The 16,439-nt window shown below is 36.3% G+C and overlaps 1 protein-coding gene across 3 annotated transcripts in view; it reads right to left on the bottom strand.

Annotated features, from left to right (window-relative positions):
* Nucleotides 1-16,439, bottom strand: part of PRKN (parkin RBR E3 ubiquitin protein ligase) — a 1,257,866-nt gene that overhangs the window by 643,444 nt on the left and 597,983 nt on the right. For 2 of the 3 annotated variants that reach the window (XM_057738154.1, XM_057738156.1), the window contains exon 6: nt 9,771-9,854. The exons of the other annotated variant lie outside the window; for it this stretch is intronic. In XM_057738154.1, coding sequence (XP_057594137.1) covers nt 9,771-9,854 — 84 coding nt within the window. The remainder of the gene's footprint in view (nt 1-9,770; nt 9,855-16,439) is intronic. 3 annotated transcript variants of the gene reach the window in all.

The raw sequence follows: 16,439 nt of genomic DNA, 5'->3' as shown, positions 1-16,439 counted from the left end.
TTTTCCAGAACTCTGAGTATTGAGGGGATGATAATTACCTACTTTAGGAAATGCAGATCTGAGGATCCCAAACTATGTTTGTTTTCTAAGAAATATTAGTGGAAGTAAATGTTCCACCACATGTGGATCAACAGTGCATGAAATTCTTCTCAGTTTTGATTTTATTCTCCATATGTTTATATTTTCTATTCTACATCTCACGTTTGGTTAACTGGCTTTAATTTTGTTTTTTTTTTTCCAGCATATATCTTAAAAACTAAATTTTATCATGGCCCTTGATAACTCTTTGAGAGCTAGCTCGACCTGAATAAAAGGGATGATGGTTTCTTAATGACTGCCATCAAGGCATGATGAAGAGCAGGTCTCCAAGAGCCATCAATCACCTGCTTGAAGGATCAAGAGAGCTATTTCCTGGCTGAGAAGCAGGCCTCATTCTCTTGGCCCATTACTCCCACATCTTCCTTCTATTCTTCTCCCTCCATTAGCCTCCTGTGTATCTGCACAGAGGCTATCATAGACTGACCTCGAGTCCCCAGTGCTGATATTTCCATTTAGGTCTAATCTACCATCCCAATTGAAAGATTTGGTGGTATTTAATCTTTCTTTACTCCAGTTCTCAGAATTTCACTTATAAATCTACTGAAATTATCTTATTACACCTGTTGCTATCTTCTCTGGTAGATCAATATACCTTTTCCCCTAATCTAAAACCTAACAGTCTCGAAGTACACCTTTTTCTGGTCAATCATGATAAATTCCTCTGCTGTATCTTTGTTATCTGAGGGCCTTGTCTAAAGGCACAACACAAGCTTCAGCACAGCCTCTCACTGACACATCTGCCTTTGGGATCATCCCACTGAAAGATGAAAAATTAAGAAGTAGCTTTTGAAGCCTCTGGGGATGATAAAAATTGCTCATATCTAAACAGCATTATGGTAATATGCATATCTGATTGATTTTCTCCTGTATATGGAAAAAGATATAAAGTATAGCACAGAGAATCACAGATCATGAAGTAAAAAACAGCTTACAATTCACACAGATCAAAATTTTCCTGGAATTGAAGAGGCAAGAATTATTTTCAATATTTAAAATATACATTACGGAAACTACACATTTGCTTGAAAAATGGCATCATAAACTAAACCAAGGTTCTGTTTGTGGGACCACAGTGTGAATATTGGTTATCTCATGTGTGTAGGTATTCTTCTATATATACATGCACTGATTTCTTGTACCTGGTTTACTTTCCTTGGCGATTAATGTTTTCATGTTATAGTATATGAGTGCTTAACAATACCATGGAGAAGATGACTGTTGATTTAATTATCCACTAAGTTGTGAAAGAGCCCAGATAAAACTGGAGTTATGGTACAGAAAAAGGAAAATTGAATGGAATTAAGTCTAGACTTCAGAGCTACACAAATACCTGTGGGTTCTTAAAAACTACCTCAATTTCTTTAGTACTCTTAAAAAAATGACACTTTTTTTCACAGTAGACTTATTTATAAACAAAATTTAAAATTTTTTGTTTAAATTTCCAAAATTTCAGCTGATTCCATAATAAAAATATATATCTTTCAATTTTACCTTAATTTTTTAAACAATGACACTTTTTGTTTTCAAGTACTCAAAATTTTATTTAGAAATGAACTGTCCTTGAGTCAGAATACTTGATCAGTTTTTGAAGAATGCTATAAGCAGTTGCAAGTTTGTCACCCAAATTGCATGTCAGACAACAAAGAGCACCTTGTCACACTTTGATACCATTCACTCATAATCTGAGTTTGACTGCAAAGCTTTCACAATTCAATTTTACTTAGAAATTTTAGAAACTATGACTGTAGGGAACAGTGTAAGGATAGGGAGACCATTTCTCTTTGACCAGAGATCAGGGCAGAACGAGAGAGGAGTCAATGTGTCCTTTCCTCTTTCACTTCCATTTCCATTCTCCACCCTTCATGTTTAAGCACCCAGCTGCCCTTTGGGTTCGATGGGGCCCCTGAAACCACAAGGGTTGGGATTGTTTGAATGCATATTTGGAGATGTTTGTGCCATGCTGGTTACTGCATTATGCAGATGAGTTTGGGCAACACAAGAATATGGAGCTCCTTTTACATTGTGCAAATAAAGGCTTTCCTATGTCAGGGACACTTGGTCAAACTCAGATCTTTTCTTAAAAACAAAACAAAGCCAGCCTTCCATTATTATTAGATACTGGAAAAAATGAGAGCATATAGTCTATACCAGGAAACCATCCTGAGAAATCCTGAGACTCATTTTGTGAGATCCTAATCAAACCTAAAACAACAACAAAAAAGCAACCAAAAGAAACAATGAACACTTTGAGCACAGTAATCTGATTAAACTAAAAGCGTTAATAAGAAACTTTGGGGACATAAAATATGCAAATCACCTATAAATAAAAATTGTTCAGTATCTATCAGGTGACACTTATTTACTATTCATTTTGCTCTGGTCAGCATCTTTGCAGAAGATGAAATCAAAGATATAGACTATGAATATTAACTTGTGTTCAAACTAATGTTCCAGTTGACATATACTGAGACTAACAGGGGGAAAATGCAAGAAATAAATTGCATGTTGAGTAAGATGAAAACTCTCCATTTGTTACACTGAGTTTAATAATTATGTCATTTATTATAATTCAGGGGATAGTTTTTAGTATCCAGTTTCACTTGAAAAAAGTCTTTGAACTATTTTAAGAGATTCTTCTCAACTGTTCCTGATAAGAAAGAAAAGTTCTATGTAAAAGAGCTTAACTCTGGTCAAAATCAAATAATCTTAAAAAAGAAAATTTTATATTGTTTTACACAGAATTTTAGTAAATATTACTTCTCAAAAATATAGAATATAATGCATGCTATAGGCTGTTAAGTGTAATATCAACACCCCTTAATACGCATAAAAATAATGACCTTGGTTAGTTACTACTTTGAGGTCTGTTATGATCTGAATGTTTGTGTTTTCCCCAAATTCATATGTTGAAACCTATTTCCCACTAAGATGGTATTTGGAGTTGGGGCCTTAGAAGGTGATCAGGTCATGAGAGTAGAACCCTCAGGAATAGGATTAATGACCTTATTAAAAGAGACCCCAGAGAGCTCCCTCGCCCTGTCTACCACATTGAGGACACAACGAGCAGACGGCCACCTAAGAATCAGGAAGTGGGCTCTGAATCTGTAGGCACCTTAATCTTGGAATTCCATCCTCCACAACTGTGAGAAATAAGTATTTGTTGTTGATAAGCCACCCAGTGTGTGGTATTTTTGGTATAGCAGCCTGAACAGACTAAGACAAGATATAATTGATTTTTCTTTTCTTTTTCATACTAGGGACTATCCCTTATCCTAAACCCCACTGTCGAATTGTCAGATTTGAGAGAAAAGGCAACAGTCTCACAGTTGGCTAACAAGGCCTTCATTACCACAAAAGAACCACTAAGCTAGAGGTCTTCAAAGGGGAGTGTTTGATGGACAGGGAATACTCACTTTTAAAAGTTATGATTAGAAACAGAAACAATGCCTAGAGAGTAAGGCTTCTGCGTATGCTTTAGCCTATGTGTGTGCAAGTAAGAAAAATACACAGCCCCCAATGCATATACAAGCACGAACGTCTTCAGTGTTTAAGGTATCACAGGTAAAATATAAAATGAAGATTTACACAGAAAACTTAAAGTATATATCATATCCAGAGTTGAATTAATTTCACTAATAGAAAAAATCCTAATTGATTTTGTCCCTCTTAATCTCAAGCACATACCCTTGGAGTTGACTAGAAATCTTTTTATAATAAGGTAAGATGCCTTTCAGAACTAATGTGATGCTCCTTCTAAGATAACAATAGCTAGTGTAGAGCTGAATTTGTTTCAGATTTCTCTGCGCAAAATGTAGGTGGGGTCAAGTTTATATTCATAGTCTTAAAAAGCAAGGTGAAAGTTTACTGCTATTTAAAATGATCTAGTTAGATTATCTTTAAGTGCATAAATATTAATAAAGAATACATTACAGACCCTGCTCTTTTGAATTTTAAATATATAGATATTTTATCCAAGTGATAGAAACTAAACTTTTTATGATAATATAATACATAGTGTATAAAACAGTGTCAAAAGTTAAAATACTCTACAAATTTAAATATGATAAACTACTTAAAATGCCTATCTTCTCACCTTCTTGAGAAACTAACACCGCATACAGTGCTTTAGACAATGAAAGAGTCATGGTTTATATTTATCTGTGTTGTAAAAATTCAATCCAGAAAAAAGGTTTTAAGGTAAGAGCGAAGAAAAGGAATTAAACGTCTCACATTGAGTGATTACGCCCAGCCACTGGCACAGTTATTCACAGGTGTGCATTCCTTTATTTAACCGACGTTTACTGATGTTCATTAGATATGGGAGAGAAAAATAGCTGGATATGACAATTTTTTCTCCTTTCTTAAACAATATCTTTAAATAATGTTATCTCTTCTTTTATAAAAATGGTATTTATGGTCCAAAATACTCCCTTTAAATACTAATTTAGCTACTTCTCAAAAGATTTGATATGCGGTATATTTTCATTATTGTTTGATCCCATATTTCCATTTGGATTTTTTTTTTTTGACTAAGTTCACTGAATTTCCATGCTTAAGAGGTTTTTATGGTTATGTTTCTGTTAGTGATATTTAAATGCCTTAAAACATGATCAATTGTTGAAATGTTCCACATGTGTTCAAAAAAGGGGTGTCCCCCATTGTTGGGTGTAGCACTCAGGATGCCACCCTGCTCAGTGGCTGTGTTAGTCGGCTACGGCTTCCTGAGTTTGCCCTGCCAGAGCCCTCAACCCCCCAGAGAGTAAGCTCACTGTCTTCCACCATGGTGCTAGCTTTACCTGTACAATTTGCTAATTCTGACAATTTGTTCTTAATATATGTTATGCCCATGTTATTAAGATCATATAATTTTTAAACTATTACATTTTCCTGGATTATTGAGCCTTTTTTTGAAACCTATTTTTAATAAGTGCTTGTTAATTTTTAATGCTTTTTTTCCCCTAAATCTATTTTGTATGCAATGAAAATAGTTTCAACGGCTATGTTTGGTGAATATTCATGTGGTATATCATTTTTCATTCTTTTACTTTCCATGTTTTTGTTTTCATATGTTTTAGGTATATCTTTTGTAACCTGCATAAAGCTGGATTTTTTTCTTTTAATCCAGTCTAAGAATCTGTCTTCTAAACTTCAGTTAGTCCACTTACATTTAATTTCATTAATTGTTATGTTTGGTTTTATTTCTACTTTTTTTTTTTTTTTTTGGTGTGTGCTACTTATTTGTCCCATTTTCCTTTTAATTCACTGTCTTCCCTTCCCTTCCCTTCCCTTCCCTTCCCTTCCCTTCCCTTCCTTCCAACTTGACAACTGTATTTGATTTCAATCCCCTGGATGGTCATTCTAGACAATTCAAATGCATCTTTAACTTGAGTTTCATGTTGGAAATGACTGGTCTAACCAGATCACTGCGCTAGGAATTGCTTTCCAGTAGGTTACACGGGGCAACTTCTGAGGAGGCCCCCCAAATCATGGTTCAGATGAAGCCATCTGAACTTAGAGGTGATGAACTTGGCATGGGACCCATGACATTGGAGGATGTGGTTGTGAGCCCCTCCTGGGAGAAGAGGGGCTTTGTGAAAAGGTCCTGAGGGGTATCTACCATGCTGTGCACTGGACAACTTTGCACTTCTGCCCTCCCTGGGATTTGAGGCCCCCAGCCCCACGTGGTCCCCCAGCAGGGGCATGGTGAGGAAGACTGGGCACTGGACAGCAAGGACTTGAACGCAGCCAAGGCACATGAAACCCAGCCTTGAACCTATAAACTCATGGTGTTCAGAAAGGCCTTTGAGGAGACTCAGCCCTATCTACCACCAGGCAATTCACAAGAAGAACCCCAAAAGTGTTGGGAGTGTGAAGCATCCTCAGAATTACACACTAAAGAGAAGCCTTCAAGTTCACTACTAGACCTCCAGCAGCCAGCTGGGGAGTGCAGGGAGGGCCAGGAACTCCGGCTGGGAGGCCAACACAGAGCTGCCTGAGCTTATGGCTTTTCAGAATGAGCCTGGGGTTTGAAATTTTATGTGAAATCTAATTTTATAAAATGTTGGCATTGTTATTTTATAGCTTTATTGTGGTATCACTAACATCAAATAAACCGCACATGAATAAATTTCCTAAGTTTTGACATACATATACATCGATGAAGCCAACATCACAATTAAGATACTGAACGATTTCTCACCCCAGTGTTTCCTCGAGCCCTTTTTAGTCCCATCCCCATGACCTACTTGCCTCTACCCAATCCCTAGGCAATGACTGATCTATTTTCTATGACTGCAGACTGTTTATGTTTTCTAGAATTTCACATAACTGGAATCATGCAGCATCTCCTTTTCTGTTTGGCTTCTCTCACTAGCGTAATTATTTTGCAAACCATCCGGGTTGCAGTGTGTGTCAACAGGGCCTTGCTTTTTATCTCTGAGCAGGAAACCACTGTATGGCTCTTCCAGTTTGTCTACCCATTCACCTGCTGTTGGACACATGGGTTATTTCCAGTGTGCGCTGTTACAAACAAAGCTGCTATGAACATTCATGTACCAAAAGCAAGTTTAATTCTAGTCAATGTCTTTCGTTTTTGGTGAAAAGTTCAAAGATCCTAGGATGCTTTATCTTTATGCTCCACGCTTATATGCAATACTGTCCAGCAACTTTATCTTTACATATATTTCATTAATCAAATATTATCATACTGGTTGTTATATTTTGTTTAGGTTTCTCTACATTTTTTCCAACCATTCCTTCTCACATTTCAGGCTTCCCTTCTGGGATCATTTTCTTCTTCTCTGAAAAAAATTTAATTTTACAATATTTCAAAGGTTTAGATGGAAGTTAATTCCCTGAGTTTCTGTTTACCTGAAAATATCTTTTTGATTGTTCTTGTCTTTTGTTTTTAAAAGGTTTTTCGTAAATACAATTTTAGTTTACCATTTATTTTCTTTCACCATTTTGAAGATATTGTTCCCGTATCATCTGCCTTCTGATGTTGCTGTTGATTAAATAAACCATCGGTTGTTTCTCCCGCGTAGTAACCAGTCTTCTTCATTCTGTTGCTTTTACAGTCTTTTCTCTGACATCTGTGCTCTGCAGTTTCAGTGACTGATTTACGTGGGGCTTTCCTTTTATTCCTACTCCTTGTGATTCTTGAGTCTTAAAAACTGTGGAAAGCCCTGCTTCATTATCTTCTAAAATATTACCTTTCTACTATTCGATTATTTTCTTCTGGAAATCTAATTTTATTCTCCATGTTGTTTAACTTCTCTTTTATATTTTAAATCTATTACATTTTCTGCCTGCATTTTGAGTAATTCTATTAGGTCAAATTTCAGATCTAGGTTATACTTTCTCTTTCACCTCCGTACCTGCTGTTTAGCCCATTTAGTCAATTTTGTGTCAATTATTATAGTTTTTGATTCTAGAATTTCTCATGTTAGTGTGTGTACGTATGTGTGGGGGGGCATGCATGTTTGTGTGTATGCATTTAATCTTTTAATCTGACTGGATATTTCTGATAGTCTTGTTTTTTAATCATATGTTATGTGCACTTTCATTTTTTAAATGCATTAAGCATACTTATATTCTTTCCCAGACAACTTTAATCTCTGTGTTCTTTCCAGGTTTGAATTACGCGCAGTCTCATTCATGATGGCATGCTTCCATCTGAGATTTTTCTGATTGTTAGTTTGTGCTCCGTGAAACTTTATCTGAGGGAATTATTTTAGGACTCATTTGAGAGCACAGGCCCCCTTGGGAGGATCTGGGTAGTCTCAGCCCAGTTCCTGGCACTGATAACTCATGGCCACCTTAAACAATATCCTAGACTCAGGACTTTATATAAGTGCACACAGAAAGAGTAAAGTTTAGCCCCCGACTCAGGTAAAGATGGGTCTGTGCTTCCAAATTCTTAAGAGTAACATTTCTACATAGAGTGAAAGCAAAATAGGTAGCTATCCCTGGCACCTTCCTCTCTCCACTTAATCCCAGGAGGAAATCATGTTTTATAGGAGGTTCTTTATGTAGAATTATATGGCTTTACCTCACACAATTTCCTTTCTGGAATCCAGCCTTCTCTTACTTCTTGGCATATAAACTTTTCCTTACTATGTTATCTGCATAGCCATTCTTTAAAAAATCTGTGTTTGTACTTGAATTCAGTACTTTTATATAGTGTGCACTGCAAGGATTTTTTAGGGTATCAGTTCACTATGCTGTCAGAAATAAAGCTTCAGTGTAAGTTAATTTATACTAAGCTTTATGTATTGATAAATAAAGTAAGTTGAATATTCAACAAGAAAAAGGCATGCTTTTCAACCCCACTCAACACAGTATACCCCCTTCAACCGATTTGAAGCTAAATCCTTAAAAATACAAGATTGTCTATTCTGCTATGCTGAATCCTTCCAATTAATATCAAGGTGCAAAGAGGCAGTCAGACTGTCAATGACTAAAGTAGATTTTCAAAGGACTTCACATTGCTGTAAAGATGATATGGGGATCGTAATGTTATATGTACCAGAGGATTTAAATTATTATTAAATGTAATTATATCTATATATTATGTATACTATAATATATGTATTACATCCATATATATGCATGAAAATACAATTATACTTAAGAATCCTGCTCTATAAAATATGTATACTTTAATTTCATCCCAGTAGCAAACTTGCAAGACTGTATTCTGCCTCAATATCTGTGAGTGACACACAAGTCATTATTTTTCTTCAGGATTTGCATTAGTAAAAAGCTGTTCAGTGTCCCTCGTCCTATCTGATGGAGAATGATCATTACTGCTGCTCACGGCTTTCTCCATAGACTTGCAATCATCCAGCAGGCTGGAGAGAAAAGGCACGTCTAATGATCGTAGCTCAAACACTACCTGTTGCCATTGACAGACTTTGTTCCTTAGAGAAGATATTAACTGCCAGCTGGCTGTGACAGTTTGTGAACTAACATTGACATTTGTGTTGGCACTGTAACACTATTTACAGCTCAGAAAATATATACAAACAGATTACAATGGACCGAAGGATTTTCGAAGTAAAAGGTATAATATATAAATTATAAACATGACCATGGTAATAAAATTATTTTAAAAATAACTTCAGTACTTAGGATCTCATTCCAGAAATACCTTCTCTAAATGAAACATATGGTGTATGTTTGCAAAGAAAAAAAGGAATTGCAGAGAACAAAGGATAGTGATTCCATTTAGAGCTGGTCAGCCATTCTAGATTTTCTAACAGCCCACTAGGTCAGAAAACTGCTAAGAAAGGTAGAGAAATTTTGAATGATATGGAATGTAAATATAAAATATCACAGCAATTGGAAAAAAGATGAACGTTAGAGCTTTGTTATTTATTTACTTATTTTTGCCAGACTCTGAATGGGTTCTTCTTTATATTCCACAAACATCACTTTGTGAGGAATTTAAATTGTCATGTTTCAACCCAATCACCCAAAGTGGTTAAGTCTCAAGGAAAGTGACACTGGAAGGCAATGATACAGGTAGAAGTTTTGGTGAATATTATGAAAACACTTTTTGTAAATATAAAAATGGATGGAAACATGTCAATCAGCGTTTTGTCTCTAATCGCATTTCCCAGTAAGCACTGGAGATGCCCGAATGAAATAAGAGATGTGACAGTACTTACTGCTCTAGTCCCAGGGCAGTTTGGAGACTGGCATTCACCACTCATCCGGTTTGGGATTAAGACATCTTCCCAGCAAGAAGGACCCTTTGAGAAAAGAACAGCATATACTTGGTGCACAAATTGTAACACAAGTGTATTCCCTAATACATTTTCTAAGATCCATTTATGTCATAAAATGACAATGAAAGTAATACGTAGTCCAATGATTTTCAAAGTAGGATACATAGACCCTGGGGGTTCTCAGCAGCCTGTCGGAGGATCTGGTAGGTTAAGACTAGTCCCATCAACGCGCTAAGATGGTATTTCCCACATTGCTCCAACTATGTGTCACATACACATGTGGTAGTTTCCCCACTGCAGTTACACTGAATTGTTTAAAAATTTAACTAATTTTCTTAAGTTCACTGCAATTTCAGTTGATGACTTAAATGAAAATACACATGCAAGTTAAACTCAAAAGAACTCTTTGGGGGCCGCAGTGGAGCATGGGGAGCGTGCCTGGAGGACCGCCGGCCACGGCTGGCAGGCTGAGCAGGCGCCTTTATCTACTCTCCCTCCTGCGGCACTGTGAGAATTACAGTTAATAACTAGCACCGTGTAAACCCATAATACCAAGAAAAACAGAAGGCAGAGGTTTGATGAGAAGAGAGCTCCAAACTCTTCTGGAAACCTGCAATAGGCTGCAGCAGAAGAGGGGCCACTGTGCCGTGCAGGCCCATAAGGAGCCCAAAGCTCAAGAGGAAGGAGATGGGAGAGAAAGCAGAGTGAGACCCAGAGCAGCAAACAGGGAGAACATTACAGTTTCATAAACAGATCCTAAAATCTTGTAGATAGAATGGTCATATCTCCAGCTTAGAAGCACAGAATGCAATGAAACTTTCTGTGCATATCACAGATACGAAGTTTTCTTGCGTTAATTTTTCAGGGCCCAAAAAGCAACATTTATGTAATAATTCCAATAATTGTCATATAAGCACTACTTTATCTGACAAACCCCTTGTGTGGTACAAGGAAATTATAGAAAACTCATTCACAATTTTCTTCTTGATCTCAAACAATAACAAAATATACAGGTAATAAAACTGAATAGAATTCCATTGGATATGAGAATTCAACATAATGAAATATATGTGCTAGTTTACCTGTACTATTCACATTGCTAGCATTGAATGCTATGGCTATAACTATCCTGAAAATAGAAACAAATTTCCCCGTTAATTTCTGGTATTATAAAGCAGATTTAACTTTACTCCTTTCTAGTTTTAGAAAATATAAAATGTTAATTGGTTAATCATTGCATACTTTGTTTTAATAGTTGCGTGGTTAAAGCATTTATAATTAATGGTCTATATAGGAGTAAGAGAGGTGTCCAGACCACAAGACTAAAAGGGGCTGCAAATCACATGGCAGCACAAGGGAGCTATGAATTAGAATGTGTCAAGGAAAGAATCGAAAAAAAAAAAAAAATGTATTTCATCTCTCAAAGGTAAAGAATTGGAGAAAGATCGGAAAAAAGTCAGAACAGTGTGAAATACATGTCTTAATAAAGAATTGTGTGGCTGCTTTTTAGAAAAATTTCTCCTTTTTGGTCCAGTAGTAGTTACAACCAAGAAAAATACATAAATTATTTGAACATCTACATCAGAAGTCAGCAAACAATGACCTTGTGGACAAAATCCAGCCTAGGGTTTGTTTTTGTACAGCCCACGACCTAAGAATGGTTTTACATTTTTAAATGGCTGAAAAGCATAAGAAGAAGAACATTTCAGGGCACACGAAAAGTAAATGATATTCACATTTCTATGTCCACAATGAAATTTATTGGGCACAGCCATGCTTGTTCATTTATGCATTGTCTATGCTGCTTCTGCACAGCAAGGGCAGAATTGAGCTGTTGAAACAGAGAGGACGTGGCTTAAGAAGCCTAAAATGTTTACTACCTGGCTCTTTATGGAAAAAGTTTGCCAATCCTTGACAGTAAATAAAATTTTCCAAGTTCATATTGAGAAGTACTCAAAAAAACTGTAGCAGCATCTTGGCCACCGTATAATCTCATTCATTTGTATGAGTAGCTGCGTTCTGGGTCTCAAGTGAGAAATTACTTCAATTAAAACCTTGGCACTGTTGACCTGTGAAATCTGAGAAGGCATTGATAGAATCCAGTGATTCAAGTTGTTTGAATCAGTAAGAGAGCGGAAAATTACAACATTTGGGGATTTGTCTTGACTAATGTTACCACCAACTGAAAATCATGAAGCAGAATATTATTTAAATACATTTATATGATGCATGTAAATCAGAAATTCAGAAAAATGACTCAGTGACATGAAAAACAGTGATAAAAATCTGTAAAATATGAGTCGTAAAATAATATTTATCCTCTAGACTTCTGGAACAAATCCACAGGTCATTTTGGCTATGTCTTATCATGTCCAATCAAGTGGAAAATTGAAGTACTTAACTAATTCTTATCCAAAAATCAGTATGACAAGCTTCAGACAGGCAGTTTAAGCAAAGGTGTGTTTTTTTCCTGAATTATCTAAATAAATTCTGTAATCTGTTCTTCATAGGTGAGCATATACACTGCTGCTTAAAAAAATTACAAATTATGTTTTACAAAATGTTTCTACAAAGTCTTGGCATTTACAGGTTTTGAAAAGGATAATTTTAATACTATTTTTACTACACTTTTACCAATTATCTCAGGTCATCATTAAATGTTTTGCATTTAAAATATCCCCTTGAATGATTCCACAAACATCTAAGTCATATAATTAAACTTAAGGGACTAAAATTATTTTGAAAATGATACTAGTGACTAAATACAAGAATAGCAAAATGGTCTTTAAGAAAGCTACACTCAGAGGCTTCCATCTGCCCTCCTAGCTTTTCTTCTCTGCAGCAAAATGATACAGAGAAGGAGCGTCAAAGTTCACCACCCTGCTGAATCCCAAGTCCACCAGTTATTAGCTACATGCTCTTGAGCAAGTTTCATTTGGCCTTTCTAAACTTAGGTCTCCTCATCTGAAAAGTGAGGGGTTAAATACATCTTTCACAGGGATTTTCATGAAGATTAAATGAAATAACACATGCAAAACTTTTACCCAGTGCCTGGCACATGTTGACTTATTTAAAAATGACAACTGTTGAAAGCAGGATTTCTTATTTCTCAAAATAGAACTCCCCAAGTAGGGTTATGTTTAATTTCACAGATAGATAAGCAATAAGATGCCAGTTTTAAGGGACCTGACTTAACCCAGTGGGTTTTTCATTTCTTCCTTTTTCTCAGTTTCCAGATTACCCAACCATTCCCCAGGGTCATTCACTTTCCAGAGCATGCTGCTTATAACTCTCTTAAAGCCTGTATTTCCATCTGTCATATAGTAACCTTGTTCTGCATCTGCCTCCACTTGATTTAAAGATCTTATGCTTCTAATAAAGCTATGCATGGTGCTTACAGCAGAGGCTCAATAATGCAGTCATTAAATAGTAAGCACGGGAAATAACAGGGAAAAGTCCTTTGAATCAATATATACCCACCAAACAACTGTTTCTTTAACAGCTCTTAAACTCTAAGGATATAGTTGTGCAAAAGAGAGCAGAATCCTTTTTTCTTATAGATTTTATGGCGTAGCCACAAAGACTGATGTTGTAAATTAACTGAGCACACCCATTCAAGTGAATAAAATTAAAAAAGAATATTCATACCAAATATTGGTCAGATGTAAAACAAATGCATTACACATACACTGCTGGTGCAAATATAAAATGACACAGCCAGTTTGGAGATCTATTAGGCATTTAAAAAAAATTAAACATATAACTAACACATGGCTTGGCCATTCCACTCCCAGATAATTAGCTAAGATAAATGAGAACATGAGTCCACAAAAAGAATTGTATACAAATGCTCACAGCAGTTCTATTCATAATAGTCACCAACTGGAGACCACCCAAATATCTACCAAAATATAAGCGGATCAACAAAGTGTGGCATATCCATCCAGTGGAATGCTACTCAGTAATCAGCAGTATTATGTTACTTATAAATGCAACACCATGGATGATTCTCAAAATTATGTGAGAGAGGGAAGCCAAATATGAAATAGAATATACGCATGATTCCACTTACATAAAATGCAAAAACCGATCAGTGATAGCTTTGGGGTTGGGGCAGAGGGTGGAATGGGCTACACAAGAGCATGAAGAATCTTTTGGGGTGTGATGGGCAGAGTTGTGTCCCTCAAATTGCATACATTAAACTTTTAACCCTCCTCAGAATGTGACTATTTTTGGAGATAGGGTCTTTGAAGAGGTAATTAAGTTAAAATGAGGTCATTATGGTGGCCCCTAATTCAACGTGACTGGTGTCCTTAAAAGATGTCCTTAACAGATGGGATTGGGACGGAGACATGCACAAAGATCACATGAAGGCACAGAAGATAACCGTCTATAAGCCAAGGCAGGAGTCTCAGTAGACACCAACCTTGCTGACAACGTAACCTCAGACGTCTAGCCTCCAGAATTGTGAGTAAATAAAATTCTGTTGCTTAAACCGCCCAGTTGATGGTGCTTTATTATGGTACCTCCAGCAAACTAATATAGGGGTTGTGGAAATGTTCTCTATCTTGATTGTGATGGTGGTTTTGTGCGATTATATACTTGTCAGAACTCTTCAAACTGCACCCTTTAAATGGAGGAAGACTATTTTACACAAACTATTTCTCAGTAAAGTGTATTGGGAAAAAAATGAACTGAGAAGTTGCCAAGGAAATTCTGTGAGGGAAGGAATCTTTGTATCAAATGGTGCTTGAACAACTGAATTTCAATTTCTAAATCCCTTCCTCACTCCATACAGTTTCTAGAAGAAAACAAATGAGAACATCTTTACAACCTTGGAACAGACAGATTTTTTTTTTTTATATAAGGACACAGAAAGCTCTAGCCATAAATGAAGAAATTTATAAATTGAACTTGAATGAAAAAATTTTCAAAATTTCCACTCATCAAAAGACACTATTATTAAACATGAATATGCAAGCCACAGACTGGAGAAAATATTTGTAATATGTATATCTGTGAAATAATTCATCTCTAGACTATATACAGAATTTAAAAAATAGCACCATACAGACAAGCACCCCAATTCAAAGTAAGCAAAAGACTTTATAAATGGAGACATACACATGGCCAATAATCATATAAAAAATAGTCAACAGTACTAATAATCAGGAAAATGCAAATTAAAATAACAAAATGCAATTTCTCTTGATTTTGCATCTTAGCCAGTATGATGGCTAAAATTTTAAATTTTACCAATTAAATGTTGATAAAAAAGACTAATCTGTGGTGATAGAAATCAGAAGGTGATTGTCTTGACTGGAGGTACTGATTGGAAGGAGGCATGAGGAGATGTTTTGGAAATGTTCTGTATTTTGATTCAAGTAGTAGTTAAATGGGTGTGCCTAACTGTCAAAGCTCATAGAACTGAACCCTTAAGTTCTGTACACTTTACTGAGTGTAAATTGTTCCATAATTTAAAACAAGGAACTGAATCTTATACCACTCCTCATTCAACAAATACTTATTGAGGCCTTGCCTCTCAGTAGCTCTGCAACCTTGGAAGGTGTCTTAACCACTCAGGGATTATCTAGCCCAGGGCAACTGGAGTAATGACAGAACTTACCTCATAGGGATGCTGCAAGGGTTGACTATAAAATGGTTAGGCCAGTGCCATGCACACAGAAGGTTCTCAACAAATGTCAACCATTTCTATATTTATCATTCAGCACCCAGACTTGATAAAGCACGGGGGACAATTAGGGACCACAGACAACAATCCATGTAATATAACTATTAAAAAAAATTTTTTTTAAAGCATCTTTACCTCTTCAGTAATTTCCCCTTATAGCCTTCAGAGGCAATAGTCTATAACTTTTATTATAGGATAATCCAAGCCACTGTCAATCAAAACAAAAAATAACCACTTCTGTGGCTTTGTACTGGTTACTAATATTCACCATCGAACTTCAGAATTCTTAAAGGGAAGAACCATGTCCTACTTGTATCTGTGTGCTTTGATGCGGGTAGCAAAATGCTGTATGTAAACATGGTGAATACTCAGAAATACGTTAATCGAATCAGGCTTCACTTCTCTCATCATCTGTGAAACTATAAAACGGAAAGATCTGTGTTTTTCAACGTTGTGTTTTCTTTTAAAGCAGAACTTTCCACCAATGAATTGTGCATAGAATCCAAGGTATAAAAGAAACAAAGCAGGCCTATTCTGTTTGGAGAAAATGGGTCCTCAAAACCCTTGTCACTGCTTTTTGCTGCCTGCTGGAGACCTCCTACAGTTCCTTTCCGTGTGGGCTTCCTAAACGTGCCTGCGTGCCTCATAAGCCAGCAGGGGAATATCTGCTTAGGTCCCCTAAGGTACAGTCTTCTAAAATGGAATTCAGGGGAGTCATATAACACAATCAGGGGAGTGGCAGATATCTCATCACTTTTGCCATATTCTCTTTGTTAGAAGGAAATCACCAGAACCACCTACATTCAAGAGGAAGGGATATCACAAAAGCATGGACACCAGAAGGCAGGAGATCACCGGGGGTCAGCTTCATGTCTGTCCCTGCCACACTTATTTTATAGATGAGGAGAAAGACCTTT

Source organism: Hippopotamus amphibius, chromosome 6, assembly GCF_030028045.1.
Source record: "Hippopotamus amphibius kiboko isolate mHipAmp2 chromosome 6, mHipAmp2.hap2, whole genome shotgun sequence".
Classification (NCBI taxonomy): Eukaryota; Metazoa; Chordata; class Mammalia; order Artiodactyla; family Hippopotamidae; genus Hippopotamus; species Hippopotamus amphibius.
This window is presented reverse-complemented; position numbering and strand designations above follow the sequence as displayed.